The 22,502-nt window shown below is 38.1% G+C and overlaps 2 protein-coding genes across 5 annotated transcripts in view; one reads left to right on the forward strand and one right to left on the reverse strand.

Annotated features, from left to right (window-relative positions):
* Positions 1 to 11,807, reverse strand: part of wu:fc21g02 — a 36,622-nt gene extending 24,815 nt beyond the window's left edge. The window contains exons 1-3 of one of the 4 annotated variants that reach the window (XM_062045973.1): positions 11,789 to 11,807; positions 3,373 to 3,422; positions 3,245 to 3,284 (exon numbers count right to left, since the gene is read on the reverse strand). In XM_062045973.1, coding sequence (XP_061901957.1) covers positions 3,245 to 3,281 — 37 coding nt within the window. In that variant the 5' untranslated portion in view covers positions 3,282 to 3,284; positions 3,373 to 3,422; positions 11,789 to 11,807. Of the gene's footprint in view, positions 1 to 3,244; positions 3,285 to 3,372; positions 3,535 to 11,376; positions 11,396 to 11,788 lie in introns of those variants that run through there. The other 3 variants (XM_062045972.1, XM_062045974.1, XM_062045970.1) reach the window with 3 other exon arrangements.
* A 165-nt stretch (positions 11,808 to 11,972) lies between these two features.
* Positions 11,973 to 22,502, forward strand: part of LOC133649155 (uncharacterized) — a 23,380-nt gene continuing 12,850 nt past the window's right edge. The window contains exons 1-4 of the mRNA XM_062045980.1: positions 11,973 to 12,086; positions 12,404 to 12,458; positions 18,324 to 18,454; positions 18,526 to 18,661. Of these exons, the coding sequence (XP_061901964.1) occupies positions 12,407 to 12,458; positions 18,324 to 18,454; positions 18,526 to 18,661 (319 nt within the window). The 5' untranslated portion in view covers positions 11,973 to 12,086; positions 12,404 to 12,406. The remainder of the gene's footprint in view (positions 12,087 to 12,403; positions 12,459 to 18,323; positions 18,455 to 18,525; positions 18,662 to 22,502) is intronic.

A 22,502-nucleotide genomic window follows, 5' to 3' on the forward strand; every position in this document is an offset into this window, starting at 1 on the left:
CAGCATCTCAGGCAAATCATATAGTTGATGTAGATGCCCATACAGGCTGTTCACATTTACTTTACAAAAGAGAATTGTAGGATACTTCTCTTGTTGCCTTATTTGTATTTGACCACTACTGTTTTCTGTTTATTTGTTACTGACAGTGGCAGGACACCTCTGCCTCTGTTTCACTTTATGTTGCTGGTAAATAATATGGTTGTAGTAGTAGGCTAAAGTTAAATTATTTAGTATGCACTAATTAAAGGGGCAGAGCTTTAAGAGACATTTTAGCTTTTATATTTTATAAGATATATTTTTGTAAGAACCACAATTAATAAATATATTTTAGTGAATAACTTATTGTTCAAATCTGTATATAAATATGTACATAAAGTGTTGTAATTATATTGTAAAATGGATGGATGGATGGATGGACGTTTAAAACAAAACTGTTATTATTAATTAGTAAGTATACATTTTTTTAGCCTTTTTAGAGAAAATCATATTGTAGCAAATTATGCAAATTACTCGATGATGTCATGGTGACCACGCCCATAGCCACGCCCCACCGCCACAGGTATCTTGGCAGTTTATGGGAAACACTGCACTGTCATTCATTTATTGACATTTTCCATGCACTTATTCACGCAGAACGGGGCCCCCCACGGCCCTATGTACAGCGTGTGATCTGCATACAGGGAGCGGCGGTGCTTCTGCATCAGAAATACAGGTGTGTGTTTAAAATGCTGATCAGAGAATTGTATTTATTGAACACACACCTCCTAACAGTTTGCATTTGTTTATGTTTCATTTTGAAAATCACTAAGGCTGTTTTCAAATCCACAAAAGCTCAGTTTTAGTTTTGCAATTTTTTTTACTTACTCAAAGCCAAACTCCTTACTAATTATCCCACCATCCATCACGTAACTAAATTCAAATATTCACAAACAAAATGCTGTTTGTATGTCAGGTATTTTTGTACTGCTATTTATATGAGCTCAGATTTTACAAACAGCTCATAAAATGTACTTTTAAAGAGTGCACCCACAAAACACTTACCGTATTTTCCGGACTATAAGGCGGACTTTTATTTTCTCAAAACTCGACAGTGCGCCTTATAACCCGATGCGCCTAATGTACGGAATAATTCTGGTTTTGCTTACCGACCTCGAAGCAATTTTATTTGGTACATGGTGTAATGATAAGTGTGACCAGTCAAACATAAGAGATACGTGTAGACTGCAATATGATGGCAATATGACTCAAGTAAACAACACCAACATTTTATATGTTCCATTGAAAATATAGAACATTACACACAGCGCTCAAAAATCTATCCAAATGTTTTTAGCACGACTTTGGTAAACTATGAAGCCGCACCGCTTGATGGATTGTACTGTGCTTCAACATAGGAGTATTATTATGGTGTGTGTATAAGGTAAGACATTATCTGGCGTTTTGTTCCACAATATTATGCAAAAGCAACTTTTCTTACCTTCTGGTACCTGCTGATCTGTATTTGGGATCTGCATAAATCCTGAATAATTGGGCGCATCCGCCTTTGTAGTTGATAAGCTTCTTCTTTTTTTCTATCTTCTTGTTAAGGGACATTCATCCTCCACTGTTGCCATTTCTAATATAAAGTAGTGTAAAGTTCTAACTTATTTCTGTCAGTAAGCTCGCCATGAAAGTGTTAAAACATACCGGTGTAGTGAGTTTACATTATTCACCCAAGGAACTTTAGTTATTAAAGAGTTCCGGTCGGACGCCTTATAATACTCACCTTATATATGAAAAAAGATCGAAAACAGACCATTCGTCGGCAGTGCGCCTTATAATCCGGTGCACCCGATGGTCCGGAAAATACGGTAAATTAAAATTACACCTTTTGTTATTTTAATTGTGTCGACTAGGGCTGCAACTAACGATTAATTTGATAATCGATTAATCTGTCGATTATGACTTTGATTAATCGATTAATAATCGGATAAAAGAGACAAACTACTTTTCTATCCTTTCCAGTATTTTATTGGGGGAAAAAACAGCATACTGGCGCCATGTTCTTTCAACTTGCCAAATAAAACAAGGAAAATGTTACAAAAATGCACACTTTTGACACCACTGCTAAAGATAATAAAAAATTAAATCTGATAAATCTATGGATAAAAAGCAGAGTCTGACGACGCATGCGCGTTTATAACAACTCTCTCGCTCTCTGTCTCTGCCCCTCCCTCACCAATGCTGCTGCACGCACAATTTGTTTTGTTTTTAACCTTCTTAACCCTGAACATACATTGAAAATACACGCAACCCTAACTCAAAATGTCCGGCATTTTGAGTATTGTTTACACAACGTGCAGTACGCTACTTAATATGTCCGTGTGGAAACTCGTTCGGCACACCTACGCACCGAACCAAAACCCCTGTACCGAAACGGTTCGATACAAATACACGTACCGTTACACCCCTATTATTTTGATTATTGTTTCTCAGCTGTTTGTAAATGTTGCAGTTTATAAATAAAGGTAAAAAAAAAAAAAAAAACTTAGCCTCAGCGCATGCGCATAGCATAGATCCAACGAATCGATGACTAAATTAATTGCCAACTATTTTTATAATCGATTTTAATCGATTAGTTGTTGCACCCCTAGTGTCGACTTTTTCAGACTGTTTTCTTGTATTTGGGCCGGTACAGTACTTTATGTCATCATTTCATAGCATGTCTAAAACAACATATTTAATCGGTACACACGAAAAAATGCACTGTCAGTCGCTGTCACCATGGTAACACACGTCACCTGTCAGACAGATTTCAACTACATTTTATTTAAACAAAAATGGGAAACCTGACTTTTTTCAAATTTACCAACACATTATAGGTTTATTTAGCTTGGGCTAAAAGTATAGAGAATACTATAAAATAAAATATTATAAAAAAGTTAAACAAAAATAATCACATTTAATTATAATATGATATGACAGTTTGTATTGCTGCTCTTAAATGGTTACTACTTTTATTTGAATAGTCTAATTTCCAATAATAATACAAAATTAAAAAAACCCGTTGCAGGATTAGAACATGGAAGATGGGAGTAGATGGATCTGTTTATGTTCGCTCGGCTCCAGCAGCCGACTTAATTTAATTAAGTAAATAAGCGCAGCTTCCTTGAAAAGAGCAAAATACGGAGGAATAGCAAACGTGAAGGTTCGAAATAAAAGGTGTGTTGTTGCTATGTTTAGCGCGCTAAAAGACTGTACTCACCACAGACGAAACAGGCCAGAAGGAATGCGAGCAACATGACCTGTGGAGGAACAACACGACACTTCAGTCCACACACCACACGACTTCAACTTTGAACATTTGATATTTCAACAACAAACTGTACTTACGCGCTGATGAATGTGTGTTGTTTGCAGAAGAAGTCTAGTTTACTGTAAACCTAAAGGACACACGAACAAACTGGGCGAGGCTTCCTCTGCGCGTAGACGTCATTACTGCGCAACATTTGCGCAGGCTCCTCGCCGGCCATAATATTAGGTACACTTGCAAAAGGTATATTAAGTTAAAGTACCAATGATTGTCACACACGCGAAATATATATATATATATATATATATATATATATATATATATATATATATATATATATATATATATATATATATATATATATATATATATATATATATATATATATATATATATATATATATATATATATATATATATATATATATATATATATATACAATACGAAGGTCCTGAGTAGTCGTGAGTTCAATCCCGGCCTCGGGATCTTTCTGTGTGGAGTTTGCATGTTCTCCCCGTGACTGCGTGTGTTCCCTCCGGGTACTCCGGCTTCCTCCCACCTCCAAAGACATGCACCTGGGGATAGGTTGATTGGCAACACTAAATGGTCCCTAGTGTGTGAATGTGAGTGTGAATGTTGTCTGTCTATCTGTGTTGGCCCTGCGATGAGGTGGCAACTTGTCCAGGGTGTACCCCGCCTTCCGCCCGATTGTAGCTGAGATAGGCTCCAGCGCCCCCCGCGACCCCGAAGGGAATAAGCGGTAGAAAATGGATATATATATATATATATATATATATATATATATATATATATATATATATATATATATATATATATATATATATATATATATACCTGTATATATATATACATATATATACCTGTATATATATATACATATATATACAGGTATATAAAAACTTTTGAACGGTAGTGTATATATATATACATATATATACACTACCGTTCAAAAGTTTGGGGTCACCCAAACAATTTTGTGGAATAGCCTTCATTTCTAAGAACAAGAATAGACTGTGGAGTTTCAGATGAAAGTTTTCTTTTTCTGGCCATTTTGAGCGTTTAATTGACCCCACAAATGTGATGCTCCAGAAACTCAATCTGCTCAAAGGAAGGTCAGTTTTGTAGCTTCTGTAACGAGCTAAACTGTTTTCAGATGTGTGAACATGATTGCACAAGGGTTTTCTAATCATCAATTAGCCTTCTGAGCCAATGAGCAAACACATTGTACCATTAGAACACTGGAGTGATAGTTGCTGGAAATGGGCCTCTATACACCTATGTAGATATTGCACCAAAAAGCAGACATTGGCAGCTAGAATAGTCATTTACCACATTAGCAATGTATAGAGTGTATTTCTTTAAAGTTAAGACTAGTTTAAAATTATCTTCATTGAAAAGTACAGTGCTTTTCCTTCAAAAATAAGGACATTTACATGTGACCCCAAACTTTTGAACGCTAGTGTATATATATATTAGTACAGGCCAAAAGTTTGGACACACCCTCTCATTTCAATGGGTTTTCTTTATTTTCATGACTATTTACATCAAAACACCAACCATTTCAGGTGACTACCTCTTGAAGCTCATCGAGAGAATGCCAAGAGTGTGCAAAGCAGTAATCAGAGCAAAGGGTGGCTATTTTGAAGAAACTAGAATATAAGACATGTTTTCAGTTATTTCACCTTTTTTTGTTAAGTACATAACTCCACATGTGTTCATTCATAGTTTTGATGCCTTCAGTGACAATCTACAATGTAAATAGTCATGAAAATAAAGAAAACGCATTGAATATGTAAATATGTGTTAGATTATAGGGCAATGCGTATATTGTATTGTGCACTTATATTGCCATATATCAGCTACTGTGTGGAAGTGTGGGGGAACACATATAAAAGTAACATAAAGGCATTGTATCAACTACAGAAAAGAGCTATAAGGATTATTCATAAAGTAGATTACTTAGAACACACTAACATATTATTTATTAATTCGGGTTTATTGAAACTACAGGAGCTAGTAAAGTTACAGACATTATATGTGTCATGTTTAAGGCTAAAAGTAAAACATTACCAGCAAATTTACAAAAAATGTTTGTCATCACTTCTGAGAATAAAGAGCATAGAAGAAAAGGTCATTTCAAACATCAATATTCAAGGACAACTTTAAAACAAATGTGTATATCAGTGGTGGGGGTTAAACTATGGAATTCTCTTTACAATGAGATAAAAGATTGTAAAAATATATTCCAATTGAAAAAAATATATAAAGACAGAACAATAAGATCATATGCACAGCCGTAAGTGTTTACATTTTGCTTTATATTTATTATTTTACTTATTTTTTGCCTGGTTTTGCATTTGTTTTGTATCATCCCTTGAGGTGTATATTACTTTTTTCTTTTTTCGGTTTGTATTTCATGAAGTTTTGCACTTGTTGTGTTTTTTTGTGTGTTTTTTTGTTTGTTTTCATTATATTTGGATGTAATTGTTGGTTTATATGATATCCATTAAGTAAGACTACGTATTATGTTGAAGGGGGCAGGAAAATATATGATTTTTCTTCATCCTGCTCCTTCTCAGGCATTGGTGTGTAAATGTATAATTGAATAATTGAGGTATAATTGTCTATCGATCAAAGATGCACATCAATGAAGGAGATAAATAAAAATGAAATGAATGAAATGAAATGAAATGAGAAGGTGTGTCTAAACTTTTGGCCCGTATTGTATATACATTTAACCATTTATGATGATGATTTATTTATGATGATGGCTGCACGGTGGCAGACGGGTTAGTGCATCTGCCTCACAATACGAAGGTCTGGGGTTCGATCCTGCGCTCGGGATCTTTCTGTGTGGAGTTTCCATGTTCTCCCCGTGACCGCGTGTGTTCCCTCCGGGTACTCCGGCTTCCTCCCACCTCCAAAGACATGCACCTGGGGATAGGTTGATTGGCAACACTAAATGGTCCCTAGTGTGAATGTGAGTGTGAATGTTGTCCGTCTATCTGTGTTGGCCCTGTGATGAGGTGGCGACTTGTCCAGGGTGTACACCGCCTTCCGCCCAAATGCAGCTGAGATAGGCTCCAGCACCCCCCGCGACCCCCCCAAAAAAGGGACAAGCGGTAGAAAATGGATGGATGGATATATATATATATATATATATATATATATACATACATATATATATATATATATATATATATATATATATATATATATATATATATATATATATATATATATATATATATATATATATATATATATATATATGTATATATATATATATATATGTATATATATATATATATATATATATATGTATATATATATATATATATGTATGTATGTATATATATATATATATATATATATATATATATATATATTTATATATATATATATATATATATATATATATATATATATATATATATATATATATATATATATACATATATATATATATCAAAGTATAGTAGTAGTAGTGTTACAAGGAGGCACAAATAAATTTAAATGCAAATTGATTTACTGTACAGACCTTAACGATGTACATATGACATCAACAATCTGTAGTATTTCACCTAGAGAATGAATCTAACATTATTATCCATAAATCGCCGGTTTATTAGTTGATAATTATGATAACAACAGCAATACTACAATTGCTACTTTATTGACTACTGATGTTACTGATAGATTCTATGCCAGTGTTTTTCAACCTTTTTTGAGCCAAGGCACATTTTTTTCATTGAAAAAATGCGAAGGCACACCACCAGCAGAAATCATTAAAAATGAAACTCAGCAGCCGATATTGACAGTAAAAAGTCATTGTCGCAATTGTTGGATATGACTTTAAACCATAACCAAGCATGCATCACTATAGCTCTTGTCTCAAAGTAGGTGTACTGTCACCACCTGTCACATCACGCTGTGACTTATTTTGAGTTTTTGCTGTTTTCCTGTGTGTAGTGTTTTATTTCTTGTCTTGCGCTCCTATTTTGGTGGCTTTTTCTCTTTATTTGGTATTTCCCTGTAGCAGTTTCATGTCTTCCTTGACCGCTATTCCCCACACCTGCTTTGTTTTAGCAATCAAGAACATTTCAGTTGTTTTTATCCTTCTTTGTGGGGACATTGTTGATTGTCACGTCATGTTCGGATGTGCATTGTGGACGCCGTCTCTGCTCCACAGTAAGTCTTTGCTGTCGTCCAGCATTCTGTTTTTGTTTACTTTGTAGCCAGTTCAGTTTTAGTTTCGTTCTGCATAGCCTTCCCTAAGCTTCAATGCCTTTTCTTAGGGGCACTCACCTTTTGTTTATTTTTGGTTTAAGCATTAGATACTGTTGACGTATTGTCTCTTGTGCTCTCAATGACTGATTGGCCACTTGCTGGTCACGTGACATGCCCTGATTGTATATGTGCTGCACAGGTGCTAATAAATTTTTGTTCTTCCCTTTTCACATTACCTGCCGCCTGCTGCGTATTTGTTTGCTCCTCATTCAGTGTTAGTTTAGGTTCTTGGGTACCGTTCGTTTAACTCTGTTAACAGGTTATGGGCCCAGGTCGAGTTTACCCAAGAGGATATTTATTTTACCGGTGAGCCACCGAGATAAAACGGCGTGTCTTAGTTTTAGTAGTAGGCTACTACTACTAGCACCATGGCTTGTAGAGATGGAGGTACTGGTGGTGGTCGATGGTATCGACTCGTCTTTGACGGAGACGAAAAGAACTATGAATTATGGGAGACCAAATTTTTAGGCCACCTTCGCCTACAGAAACTAAGAGACACAATCTTGACACCGCCAGCAGAAGGAGCAACGGCTGCTGTCCGCGCTGCAGATGCAGAAAAGAATGGTGAAGCCTACGCGGAGCTCATACAATTCCTAGACGATAAGAGTCTGTCCCTTGTAATGAGGGAGGCAGCAGACAATGGGCGCGAGGCGTTGAAAATCCTGAGGGGATACTACGCAGGTAAAGGGAAGCCACGTGTAATCAGTTTGTATACTGAACTTACTTCACTGCAAAAGTTGAGCAGTGAAAGTGTGACTGAATATATGATACGTGCAGAGACTGCAATTACTGCATTGAGAAACGCGGAAGAGGTTTTGAGTGATGGGCATTTAATAGCTATGGTTTTGAAGGGATTACCAGAATCATACAAACCGTTCTCAATCCACGTTACGCAGAGTGAGAGGACACTCTCGTTTGCAGAATTCAAGACAAAACTCCGCAGCTATGAGGATACAGAGAAACTACGCGGCACGACTGCATCAGAGGACAACGTCATGAAGGCCCGAGTTCAGCCGAGGGGCAAACCTGCTACGGCCAGTGCTAGTGGGACTCGCTGGACGGGGAGTGTGGACAATATTGTTTGCTTCAGGTGAGGCCAACGAGGTCACAAATCCACCTCATGTGAACAAACACAGTGGTGCAGCCACTGTAGGAGCAACACACACCGTGACGCAACCTGCAGACGGAGACAGAGGCGAGACAACGCCCGAGGGGTCTCCGAGGCAGTGGAGGACAATGACTACGCGTTCGTTGCCGGAGACATCCGACGCGGAGACATCCAGCGAGGACGCGGAGACATCCGACGCAGAGACATCCAAAGTGGACGCGGAGACATCCGACGCAGAGACATCCAAAGTGGACGCAGAGACATCCGACGCGGAGACATCCAAAGTGGACGCAGAGACATCCGACGCGGATCTGGTGTCAGAGGAAAAGGTCTGATGGTGGACACAGGAGCCACTTCTCACATCATCACCGACGTGTCAAGGTTCAAATCCTTTGACGACGGGTTCCAGGCAGAAACTCACTGTGTGGAGCTGGCCGATGGAACCAGGAGCAAAGGGGTCGCCGAGCGCAGAGGAGATGCAGAGGTGTATTTGGTGGACAGCGCAGGAAGATTACTGAGCAGCAGACTCAGACTGACACAACGCCTGTTTATGACGATGATGATGACTTTGGGGTGAAAAAGGAGACTAGGCATAGACATGCGAGTCCAGACCATGCACAGAGGAGTCCAGGTCGAGCTCAGAGAAGTCCCCATGTTCAGAGTCCAGTGACAAAACCTGAGGGCAGTCCAGCACAGGACACTACACGTTATCCTACCAGAGATAGGAGACCACCAGAATATTTAAAAGATTATACATGTGAAGTGGATAGTGATGACCAGACACATTTTAGCATGGACTATTGTTATAGAGTCATGTGTGATGTACCCCTGACCTTCAGGGAAGCTGTAAACTCAACTAATTCAGAAAAGTGGGTTAATGCAATGAATGACGAAATGCAGTCACTCAGAGAGAATAACACATTTACCCTGACCAACTTACCTGTGGGTAAAGACGTAGTGGGGGGTAGATGGGTCTATGCAATTAAGAATAACATTGATGGTTCTGACAAATATAAAGCAAGATACGTAGCTAAGGGATATAGTCAGAAAATGGGCGTTGACTATGACGAGACGTTCTCTCCTACAGCTAACTTGACCAGTGTCCGTGTTATCATGCAAAAAGCAGCTCAGGAGAACCTGATTTTACATCAGATGGACGTTAAAACAGCGTATCTGCATGCTCCAATAGATTGCGAAATCTATATTGAACAACCTGAGGGTTATAAAGAGCACTCTAGTACCAAACAGGTGTATCGGTTAGAGAAGTCACTATATGGTTTGAAACAGTCAGGCAGGAACTGGAACAAGTTATTACATGACTATTTATCTGACAACAACTTTGTACAAAACCTGACAGACCATTGTGTTTACATCAGAGAAACTGACAATGAAAAAGTGATTCTGATAATATGGGTTGATGACTTGACCATTGCTGCCAGTGATGAAAATGCAGTGATGAATGTAAAAGAAATGCTTAAAGCAAGATTCCACATGAGAGATTTAGGTCATCTGAAACATTTTCTGGGTATTGATTTTAGCCAGAGTGATGCATGTGTGAAAATGTCACAGAAAAAATATTCAGTAAAATTGCTTGAAAAGTTTGACATGGTGAATTGCAAACCTAGAGCGACACCTTGTGAACCAAAGCTAAATTACAGCCATTCTGAGCTCTTGTCAGATGTAAAATTGTACAGAGAAGTAGTAGGAAGTTTGATCTACCTGAGTACATGTACAAGACCAGATTTAAGCTTTGTAGTAAGCAAATTGTCACAATACTTTAGTAATCCAACAGAGGAACAGTGGGTTACTGTGAAACATGTGCTGAGATATCTAAAAGGTACAACAGACAAAGTTTTGTGTTACAAATATTGTGAAAATGGTTTGAGTCTACATGCTTACAGTGATGCCGATTGGGCGACTGACGCCACTGATAGAAGGAGTACAACTGGATATTGTATAAGCTTGTGTGAAAATGGTCCTTTGGTTTCATGGAAGACCAAAAAGCAACCAACAGTTGCACTGTCAACATGTGAGGCAGAATATATGGCCTTAGCTGCAACTACACAAGAATGTATGTATTTAGTCCAACTTTTAAATGGCATTGATGGGAGTCAGTCTGCTACACCAAAGGTTTATGAGGATAACCAGGGTGCAATTGCATTAGCCAAGAATCCTGTAAACAGACAGCGATGCAAACATGTCGACATAAAATATCATTTTGTCAGATCAGCTGTGAATGATGGTAAAATATGTCTACAATATCTTCCCACAGATCAAATGGTAGCAGATGTAATGACAAAGCCTGCAACCAAATGCAAATTGTCGAAATTCTCAAGCTTTATGTTTGGAGAATAATTCATGTGATTTATGACATGTGATTTTTGATTTTGTTTCAAATGTTTTTATTTTTATGATGATGTTAACAGTATGAGAGCTAGTGGGAGTGTTGACGTATTGTCTCTTGTGCTCTCAATGACTGATTGGCCACTTGCTGGTCACGTGACATGCCCTGATTGTATATGTGCTGCACAGGTGCTAATAAATTTTTGTTCTTCCCTTTTCACATTACCTGCCGCCTGCTGCGTATTTGTTTGCTCCTCATTCAGTGTTAGTTTAGGTTCTTGGGTACCGTTCGTTTAACTCTGTTAACAGATACCTTTTTACCTGCACGCTGCCTCCCGCTGTTTCCGACATCTACAAAGCAATTAGCTACCTGCTGCCACCTATGGAATAGTATTACACGGTTACTCTGCCGATCTCCACTCAACAACAACACATTATTTGCGGATTATAATTACTGGGTTGCAAAAAATATTTTTAACCCAAATAGGTGAAATTAGATCATCTCCCACGACACACCAGACTGTATCTCACAGCACACTAGTGTGCTGCGGCACAATGGTTGAAAAACACTGTTCTATACTAATACAAATGTATTCAAATAAGTCATAAAAAGGCAACACTACAAACTTAACAGCTAAATATTATTATTAAATATAACAATACATATTAAATGTGGTGGTCGTGTGTTACCATGCGAAGCTAACTGATGCTAATTGTGTGAGAAGTGACTTACCAGGGTGACTTTCCCGCCCCTCAATCCAATCAATCTTGGCGCAAAACCCTGCAGGGCTAGCCTACTTTTCCTACATCGCTTGCGCAAAGAGCGTACGCCTTCGCAGGCGCCGACCACACCGTCGGAGGCCTGTCACGCATGTAGCGTAAAAGCGGTCTAGAATACAACTGACACATCGCCGTGAATGCCAGGGAGAAGCTACTGCGCATGCGCCAACGTTTAATACACATTAAAACCTCCAGCCGTGTAAATATTTCCCAACATCTTCCCGTGAGGCTCATTACCTCGCATCCTTAAGGTGAGTGGGGGCGGGTTTGGCTTGTGATGAATATAACAGATACGCTAATATATCAGCAATAAATGACTTGTTATTGGCCACGACTTACCTGAGTGGGTTATGGCGTAGGAATGTTACGTCACTCGGTGCGGGCTTGCGCTGTCCACGAAGAAACTGTTTTATTTTCCAAACGTCAGGAAATGTCCACATTTTAAAGCGTTTAGTACAAACGCTAGCCTGTAAATAGCGCTTATATGCTACCATTCAAAAACAGAAGACATTGTTAATTACACTGGAAGCGTGTTCATTTCAAGTAAATATGTTCTCTGTTTTAATAGGAGATGTCCCTGCGTGTCCTACTGGCTGTCCTGTGCAGCCTCCCTCTTACTGTGGGTGAGTTGTCTACATCAGTGTTTTTCAACCACTGTGCCGCGGCACACTAGTACTGTGCCGTGGGAGATAATATAATTTCACCTATTTGGGTTAAAAATATTTTTTGAAAACCAGTAATTGTAGTCTGCAAATTATGTGTTATTGGTGAGTGTCGGTTAGGGGTGTGGGAAAAAAATCGATTCGAATTCGAATCGCGATTCTCACGTTGTGCGATTCAGAATCGATTCTCATTTTTAAAAAATATATTTTTTTATTTGATTGTATTTATTTATTTTTATTTTTATTTTTATTTTTATTTTTATTTTTATTTTTATTCTTATTTTTATTTTTATTTTTATTTTTATTTTTATTTTTATTTTTTTATTTTTTTTTATTTTTTTAATTAATCCATCCAACAAAACAATGCAATGCATACCATAACAATGCAATCCAATTCCAAAAGCAAACCCGACCCAGCAACACTCAGAACTGCAATAAACAGAGCAATTGAGAGGAGACACAAACACCACACAGAACAAACCAAAAGTAGTGAAATAAAAATGAATATTATCAACAACAGTATCAATATTAGTTACAATTTCAACATAGCAGTGATTAAAAATCCCTCATTGACATTATCATTAGATATTTATAAAAAATAAAAAAAAAGAACAATTGTGTCACAGTGGCTTACACTTGCATCACATCTCATAAGCTTGACAACTTACTGTGTCCAATATTTTCACAAAAATAAGTCATATTTTTGGTTAATTTAATAGTTAAAACACATTTACATTATTGCAATCAGTTGATAAAACATTGTCCTTTACAATTATAAAAGCTTTTTACAAAAATCTACTACTCTGCTTGCATGTCAGCAGACTGGGGTAGATCCTGCTGAAATCCTATGTATTGAATGAATAGACAATCCTTTTGAATCGGAAAAATATCGTTTTTGAATCGAGAATCACGTTGAATCGGAAAAAATCGATTTTGAATCGAATCGTGACCCCAAGAATCGATATTGAATCGAATCGTGGGACACCCAAAGATTCGCAGCCCTAGTGTCGGTGCTGTCTGGAGATCGGCAGAGTAACCGTGTAATACTCTTCCATATCAGTAGGTGGCAGCTAATTGCTTTGTAGATGTCGGAAACAGCGGGAGGCAGTGTGCAGGTAAAAAGGTGTCTAATGCTTAAACCAAAAATAAACAAAATGTGAGTGCCCCTGAGAAAAGGCATTGAAGCTTAGGAAGGCTATGCAAAACTAAACTAAAACTGAACTAGCTACAAAGTAAACAAAAACAGAATGCTGGACAACAGCAAAGACTTACTGTGGAGCAGAGACGGCGTCCACAATGTACATCCGAACATGACATGACAATCAACAATATCCCCACTAAGAAGGATAAAAACAACTGAAATAGTATTGATTGCTAAAACATAGTAGATGCAGGAAATATCACTCAAAGGAAGACATGAAACTGCTCCAGGAAAAGAAAAAAGAAATAGCCACCAAAATGGGAGCACAAGACAAGAACCAAAACCCTCCACACAGGAAAACCGCAAAAAATGGCGTAATGTGACAGGTGGTGACAGTACACCTACTTTGAGACAAGAGCTATATTGATACATAGTTGGTTATGCTTTAAAGCAGTGGTCCCCAACCACCGGGCCGCAGCCCGGTACCAGTCCGTGGATTGATTGGTTCCGGGCCGCACAACAAATACATTTTTATTTTTATTTTTTAATTTTTTATTTTTATTAAATCAACATAAAAAACACAAGATACACTTACAATTAGTGCACCAAGCCAAAAAACCTCCCTCCCCCATTTACACTCATTCGCACAAAAGGGTTGTTTCTTTCTGTTATTAATATTTCTGGTTCCTACATTATATATCAATACAGTCTGCAGGGATACAGTCCGTTAGCACACATGATTGTATTTTTTTATGACAAAAAAAAAAACACCGCCAGCAGAAATCATTTAAAAACGAAACTCAGTTGACAGTAAAAAGTCGTTGTCGCAATTGTTGGATATGAATTTAAACCATAACCAAGCATGCATCACTATAGCTCTTGTCTCAAAGTAGGTGTACTGTCACCACCTGTCACATCACGCCGTGACTTATTCTGAGTTTTTTGCTGTTTTCCCGTGTGTAATGTTTTAGTTCTTGTCTTGCGCTCCTATTTTGGTGGCTTTTTCTCTTTTTTTGGTATTTTCCAGTTGCAGTTTCATGTCTTCCTTTGAGCGATATTTCCAGCATCTACTTAGTTTTTATCCTTCTTTGTGGAGACATTGTCGATTGTCATGTCATGTTCGGATGTACATTGTGGACGCCGTCTTTGCTCCACAGTAAGTCTTTGCTGTCGTCCAGCATTCTGTTTTTGTTTACTTTGTAGCCAGTTCAGTTTTAGTTTCGTTCTGCATAGCCTTCCCTAAGCATCAATGCCTTTTCTTAGGGGCACTCACCTTTTGTTTATTTTTGGTTTAAGCATTAGACACCTTTTTACCTGCACGCTGCCTCCCGCTGTTTCCAACATCTACAAAGCAATTAGCTACCTGCTGCCACCTACTGATATGGAAGAGTATTACACGGTTACTCTGCCGAGCTCTAGACAGCACCGACACTCACCAACAACACATCATTTGCAGACTATAATACCTGGTTTGCAAAAAATATTTTTTACCCCAAATAGGTGAAATTAGATCATCTCCCACGGCACACCAGACTGTATCTAGTGGTTAGAGTGTCCGCCCTGAGATCGGTAGGTTGTGAGTTCAAACCCCGGCCGAGTCATACCAAAGACTATGAAAATGGGACCCATTACCTCCCTGCTTGGCACTCAGCATCAAGGGTTGGACTTGGGGGGTAAATCACTGGCCACCGCTGCTGCTTACTGCTCCCCTCACCTCCCAGGGGGTGAAAAAGGGTGATGGGTCAAATGCAGAGGATAATTTCACCACACCTAGTGTGTGTGTGTGTGTGTGACAATCATTGGTACTTTAACTTTTTTTTTTTAAATACAGAATGGAATTTTTTTTTTTTTTACTGAATGACACCCAGAATGTACATGAAAATAAAGAATGTGGGATTTACAATATTAACTATGAACGATAAAACACTGAATATTGACAACATATGAACGTCACACCCTCTCTCGATCGATATATTTGACAATCAAAAGCAACGCAGCAATAATGCAACAAACATTGCGAAATATGAACGAGAAGGGTGAAAAATAAACCCACCTACTATCTTATATGTCTGATACATCACTAAGCTTTAGAACTTTGTTGTAAAAATCTCCTACTGTGTCTGTCCCTGACACCCAGGCTGGCCACTCTGGAAACACTCTGTGGAAACGCTCCCCACCCACACTGCTTGGTGCCTCGTCTGAGCTGCTGTGACTTAGATTACCATAGTTCCTAATTAGATTACCATAGTAACTGGTATATCATGCAAAAGTGCAGATTCCAACCATTGAAATACTTTGTAAAGACTTACGGTAATTTGAAAACATCACCGCACTTACCCACAGTAAACACGCTTAATTGTTAAAGACCCTCTCTCTGCTGTTTTAAGGACTGCTGTAATGTTTATGATATATAACATGTAATAGCACAGGTGTCAAACTCAAGGCCCCGGGGGCCAGATTTGGCCCGCCACAACATTTTATAAGGCCGACGAACGCCTGGAAATAATTTGCGTCAATAAAGCACCTTATCTTTTCTTACTGAATGTACAGTACAGGCCAAAAGTTTGGACACACCTTCTCATTCAATGTGTTTTCTTTATTTTCATGACTATTTACATTGTAGATTGTCACTGAAGGCATCAAAACTATGAATGAACACATGTGGAGTTATGTACCGTAATTTCCGGACTATAAGCCGCTACTTTTTTCCCTCGTTCTGGTCCCTGCGGCTAATACAACGGTACGGCTTATTTACGGCCTGTTCTTCTCCGACACCGACGAAGAGGATTTGGGTGGTTTTAGTACGCAGGAGGAAGACGATGACACAATGATTAAAGACTGACTTTTCATATACCGGTAGGCTGGTTATTTTGATAACGTACAGGCGAGCACTTTGTATTACTTTGCACCGTTGTATTATTTGTACTCTGCACGAATGCTGTTCGCCATGTCAAAGATGTGAAAGTTTGATTGAATGATTGAAAGATTTATTGTTAATAAATGGGACGCTTTGCGTTCCCAAACAGTCATCTCTGTCCCGACAATCCCCTCCGTAGTAGCAGGAACCCCTATATACTACGCTAATTACACTATATACTACGCTAATTACACATTAAAACACTGCGGCTTATAGTCGGGTGCGGCTTATATATGGAGCAATCTGTATTTTCCCCTAAATTTAGCTGGTGCGGCTTATAGTCAGGTGCGGCTCATAGTCCGGAAATTACGGTACTTAAAAAAAGGTGAAATAACTGAAAACATGTTTTATATTTTAGTTTCTTCAAAATAGCCACCCTTTGCTCTGATTACTTTTTCGCACACTCTTGGCATTCTCTCGATGAGCTTCAAGAGGTAGTCACCTGAAATGGTTTTCACTTCACAGGTGTACTTGAAGTACATTCAATATTTTGGGCCACTGTAACAGTACAAACAGTTTGAACAGTAACACTGTGTTTGAATATAGGAAAATAAAACACTGTACTTTAATCAAGTGATTCTTCGGCGTAGCACTAGATCACAGGTGTCAAACTCACGGCCCGGGGGGGCCACATCTGGCCCGCGACATAATTTTAGCTGCCCTGCAAACACCTGGAAATGATATGTGTCAATAAAGTATTTAATATTTTCTCACTAAATTTCATTTATTTTTTTCATTTTGACAGAAAAAATGTATGTACTGCTTGAAATTGCATACATTTTAAACTTTAATAGTATCCAAAATTGCAACAAATATTACAGTATATTATCATACTTTCCAAACATGTTTTTGTCTAAATAAAAATACTTAACTTTACAGCAAAATACCAATCAAACTAATAAGACTGACAATAAATTGTACATTGTTCTTTACAGCATATTACTGTAAATTGCAAAAAACTACTACATTTTTTTGCGTTAAAATTCTGTTGACTGTAAACGATGTATTACTGTAAATGTAAAGACGGTACATTTGTTTCTACGGTAGAAAAACTGGCAGCTAAGTTGCCAGAATTAAAAAAGAACTTGTACTGTTTTTCCATTAACAATATAATGTTGTAAAAACCAATGTAAATTTAATAGTACAATTTTGGCAACTAAGCTGGCAGGTTTTTCCGTAACCCCCACCCCACAAAAAAAACCAGTGGTACTGTTTTTCCATTTACCGTAAAATTTTGTAAAAAACAAAACAAAAAAACACTTTATTTTACAGTAAAATTTTGTAAATGCAACATTTTTACTGGAAAATCGACAGTTTACCTAAAACAATTTATATAATTAATAATGTAATCCAGAGGCAAATTCATACATTGTTCACTGTTACATGTGGCCCTCTGATAGTAGCCATAACTGCGATGTGGCCCTCAATGAAAACCAGTTTGACGTCCCTGCACTAGATGGAGCCCGCATACCATTAGTGGTACACGTACAGTTGGAGAATGACTGTTCTATATCACAGGAGGACTGAACTGTTTTTTCATGTCTTACATATTCCAGATGCGGTCCCTGTGCAACCAGTTTGATAACTCATCATAATGTGTTGAAGTGTTACATAATGTTGAATAACTTTTAATGCCAATGTAATGTGTGAGATGTGATGAATATAACATATTTTTCTTCTTCACAGGTTTGCTCGTATTGGGTGAGCCAGCACAAATATTTCATCATGTTCTTCTTTTCATCTTACTTCCTTTTTTCCACTTTGACAGGTGACCGAGAAGAAGTCCAGATGGTTTGTGCCGGGCAGGAATTCCATTTACCGGTTTACTCGACATCAAGAACCGTCACTTTCACACCAAACCCTGAAGGACCAAGGCGCGTCCTCCTTGAGAAGACCTTTGTCAGTGTCTTTTGCTTTCAGTTTATTTTCTTATACACACACATTACAAACCAGATTTTTTATTTATTTAGGTAAGAGACCCTCGATTCAAATGGACCAAAGATAAGATGTTGGTGCTGAAGGAAGTGACTCATGCGGACCAAGGACTTTATTCCATCAAACTGGGTTCTGGATTCACCTACGAGACAGTTCGTCTGACTGTTTCAGGTTGGATGTTTTTGTCTAATTCCCACCAATTAAAAATGGTGTCTCCTTGTTGTAATGTACTTGACTTATAGGTCCCATGTTATACTCTTTTTCAATCAACTTTAATACGTCTCAGAGGTCCCACAATAGTGTATTGAAAGTGTGTGAACCAAAATCTAACCTTGATGATGGTTTGGAGGTAGCGGGGGTGTATATTGTAGCGTCCCGGAAGAGTTAGTGCTGCTAAGGGTTCTGGGTATTTGTTCTGTTGTGTTTATGTTGTGTTACTGTGCGGATGTTCTCCCAAAATGTATTTGTCATTCTTGTTTGGTGTGGATTCACAGTGTGGCGTATATTTCTAACAATGTTAAAGTTGCTTATACGGCCACTCTCAGTGTAAACTGTATCGCTGTTGATGAAGTATGCGTTGCATTCACGTGTGTGTGCGTACAAAAGCCGCTCATATCTTGTGACTGGGCCGGCACGTTGTTAGAAGGGGTGAAAAGCGGACGTGACGTCAGCTCATAGAGGACGTTAAAAGCAGTGCCTGTAAGGCACGCCCCCAAGACTGTGGAATACGAGAAATAATGACTGATGAACACCTTCGTTCGATAATGAGGGTTGCCTCAGCTCAAAGCCTGAGCCCCGACATTAATGAACTAGCATCCAAGAAAAGATGGCAGATATCTGGCTTGGGCACATCAGATTAGATCAGTGTGTTGCAAACTGAGCAGTTTAAAGTCCTGAATGGTTGGTTTATTCATTATTTTATTTTCAAATGTATTGGCCTGTGGAAAAAGTTAATGTTGATATTTACCTCAGAAGGCTGCAAATAGAAAAGAGACATTCAATTTTTATTTAAATCGTATTTGGTATGCCATTGATATTTTTTAATTATTATTATTATTATTTGAAACTCGATTTTGCATGTCACTATAAAGTTATATAAGCCTTGCTTGTTCAATATTTAATGCAAAACTTGTTTGGGTCCCTATTAAAAGGTTAATTTGTTCAACCTTGGCCCCCGGCTTTGTTCAGTTTTAAATTTTGGCCCACTCTGTATTTGAGTTTGACACCCCTGCTGTAGAGGTTGCCCTCTAGTGGGTTCTTCGGACCACCACACACTGCCAGGAGAGCCAGGGTATAACACTGTTTTATTTTCATAAAAAGGTGCAGAGGCTTTTGCTTTTCAGCAAAGTGTCTTTGTCTGCTGCGTCCGCTCAGCATCACCTCCAACCCCCCACTACTCGTCTCATCACGGCTGCTGCTAATAAAGGCGACAGGTGATTAGATGACAAGGCCCACTTGGGCCATCTACGCACCTGTCGCTGTCTTCGAGGCCGGTCCTGGCAACACCCCGTTCCGCGGCAGGCCCGCAGGCCACGCCCCCCTCCACAAACCCATTTACCATTCACATTTCCATTTAGGCTGTCCACACGCACATGTTGAAGACAAAAGTTTTGGAACTCTTTGCCCTGGCCAGCGTTTTCCAAAGTGTGCGCTTTTAAAGACAAAAGTGTGTGTTTGTGTGTGGACCAGAGCCCGAAACCTATAAAAAAAAGTATGAGTTCTCAAACTATCTGAGTTTTTGTGGACATGGCCACATACTACGTGTACAATTGATATCAAGTGCAAAATTGGCGCATACCACCCTATTTTAATGAGGCTTTTGTGTGTATACCGGGTGTCACCATGGAGACACTCATTTCCCTCCACATTTATGGCACCATATGGTACAACTTCTGGCATTTTGTCATGCTCAAAAACGTTATGTCTTCTTATTCATATACTTTTCAAATGTTCTTGTAGTCAGACAATATTTTCGGTATATTAGATGGAATTTTTACTTGACATGTTTTGACTGTTGTGGCGTTTTGTCATGTTGTTGACATGAAGCACAAAAATACAATACGTTCTACCTTTGGGCTATATTGAAGTGTGACCAAGACAACAGAACAGAACCTACTTTTAGCATGCTGAAAGTGCGCTCTGGAAGGCACTGCGATGTTGTGATGGTGCACTTCATATAGAAGCTATATTAATATAAAATAGCTCCTCTATGAAAAAACTAAAATCAATTGAAAATAAATGCCAGCAGACAGCAAAATGAATCAAATAAATTAGCTGTAATCAGCCCCTTTAGTCATCCAGCTGCTATAAAATATAAAATGTCATTGCAGAATCGACCATATGGCTAATATTTACATTTCTGACAGTCCAAATCAAAGTATTCTCTCTCTCAATCTACTGTGTTTGCAGCCCGATCACCTCTTTTCTCACAGCCATTTGTGACCGCAGAACAGTTTCATTCTTGATAAATCAAATTTGGAGTGCTAAATAATTATTTGTGCATCTCCTCCTCCCAGTTTTGTGGGTGTTCTAATAATCAGTATATATTTCAGATGAATGACCATGAATTGCTCTTTTAAGTGTGCGCACCACAGTATTTTAATATATGACCTGATCCAAACAACCTTTCCCATTCTAGCATGAAAAGTCAACACACCTGGTCACACATAAAACAACCTGCTGATTGAACTGTCTAAAAAAAATGTCCAAACACAACACATAGTTCCAAATTACACCCATTTAACCCCCTTGCAATGCATGATGGGAAAAAATGCAAAACACTCTCTGCTTGATATTTCTAAATTGATTAGAAAACTTTAAGGAAGTCATAACTGAAGTAAACAAGGTAGGAGTTGAACTTTGACATATTCTTAATATACAATTATATTAATTATATATATATATATATATGTGTGGGTGCGTGTGGGTGCGTGTGTGTGCATGTATATGTACTGTATGTGTATATTATATATGCATATACATAGATTCTATATATGGCCGAGGTTTCTATGGTTTATCCGTTATACAGTGCTCAATACCGGGGTAGAGCGGAATATATGTTTGGTCAGGAAAAAACACAAGAAGCTATATCATCCCTACAAGCCTGTTTCGTAGGTTTCCCTGCTCGTCAGGGTATTTTATATTTTTTATATTTTATATTCTATATGTGCATATGTGTATGTATATGTGTGTATACGTGTATATATACTGTATTTTTCGGAGTATAAGTCGCTCCGGAGTATAAGTCGCACCGGCCGAAAATGCATAATAAAGAAGGAAAAAAACATATATAAGTCGCACTGTAGTATAAGTCGCATTTTTGGGGGAAATTGATTTGATAAAAGCCAACACCAAGAATAGACATTTGAAAGGTAATTTAAAATAAATAAAGAATAGTGAACAACAGGCTGAAAAAGTGTGCGTTATATGAGGCATAAATAACCAACTGAGAACGTGCCTGGTATGTTAACGTAACATATTATGGTAAGAGTCATTCAAATAACTATTAACATATAGAACATGCTATACGTTTACCAAACAATCTGTCACTCCTAATCGCTAAATCCCATGAAATCTTATACGTCTAGTCTCTTACGTGAATGACATCAATAATATTATTGATATTTTACGGTAATGTGTTAATAATTTCACACATAAGTCGCTCCTGATTATAAGTCGCACCCCCGGCCAAACTATGAAAAAAATTGCGACTTATAGTCCAAAAAATACGGTACATGTGTATGTATGTGTATATAATATATACAAATACATATACACTACCGTTCAAAAGTTTGGGGTCACCCAAAAAATTTTGTGGAATAGCCTTCATTTCTAAGAACAAGAATAGACTGTCGAGTCTCAGATGAAAGTTCTCTTTTTCTGGCCATTTTGAGCGTTTAATTGACCCCACAAATGTGATGCTCCAGAAACTCAATCTGCTCCAAGGAAGGTCAGTTTTGTAGCTTCTGTAACGAGCTAAAGTGTTTTCAGATGTGTGAACATGATTGCACAA

The sequence above is a fragment of the Entelurus aequoreus genome, linkage group LG04, assembly GCF_033978785.1.
Source record: "Entelurus aequoreus isolate RoL-2023_Sb linkage group LG04, RoL_Eaeq_v1.1, whole genome shotgun sequence".
Lineage (NCBI taxonomy): Eukaryota > Metazoa > Chordata > Actinopteri > Syngnathiformes > Syngnathidae > Entelurus > Entelurus aequoreus.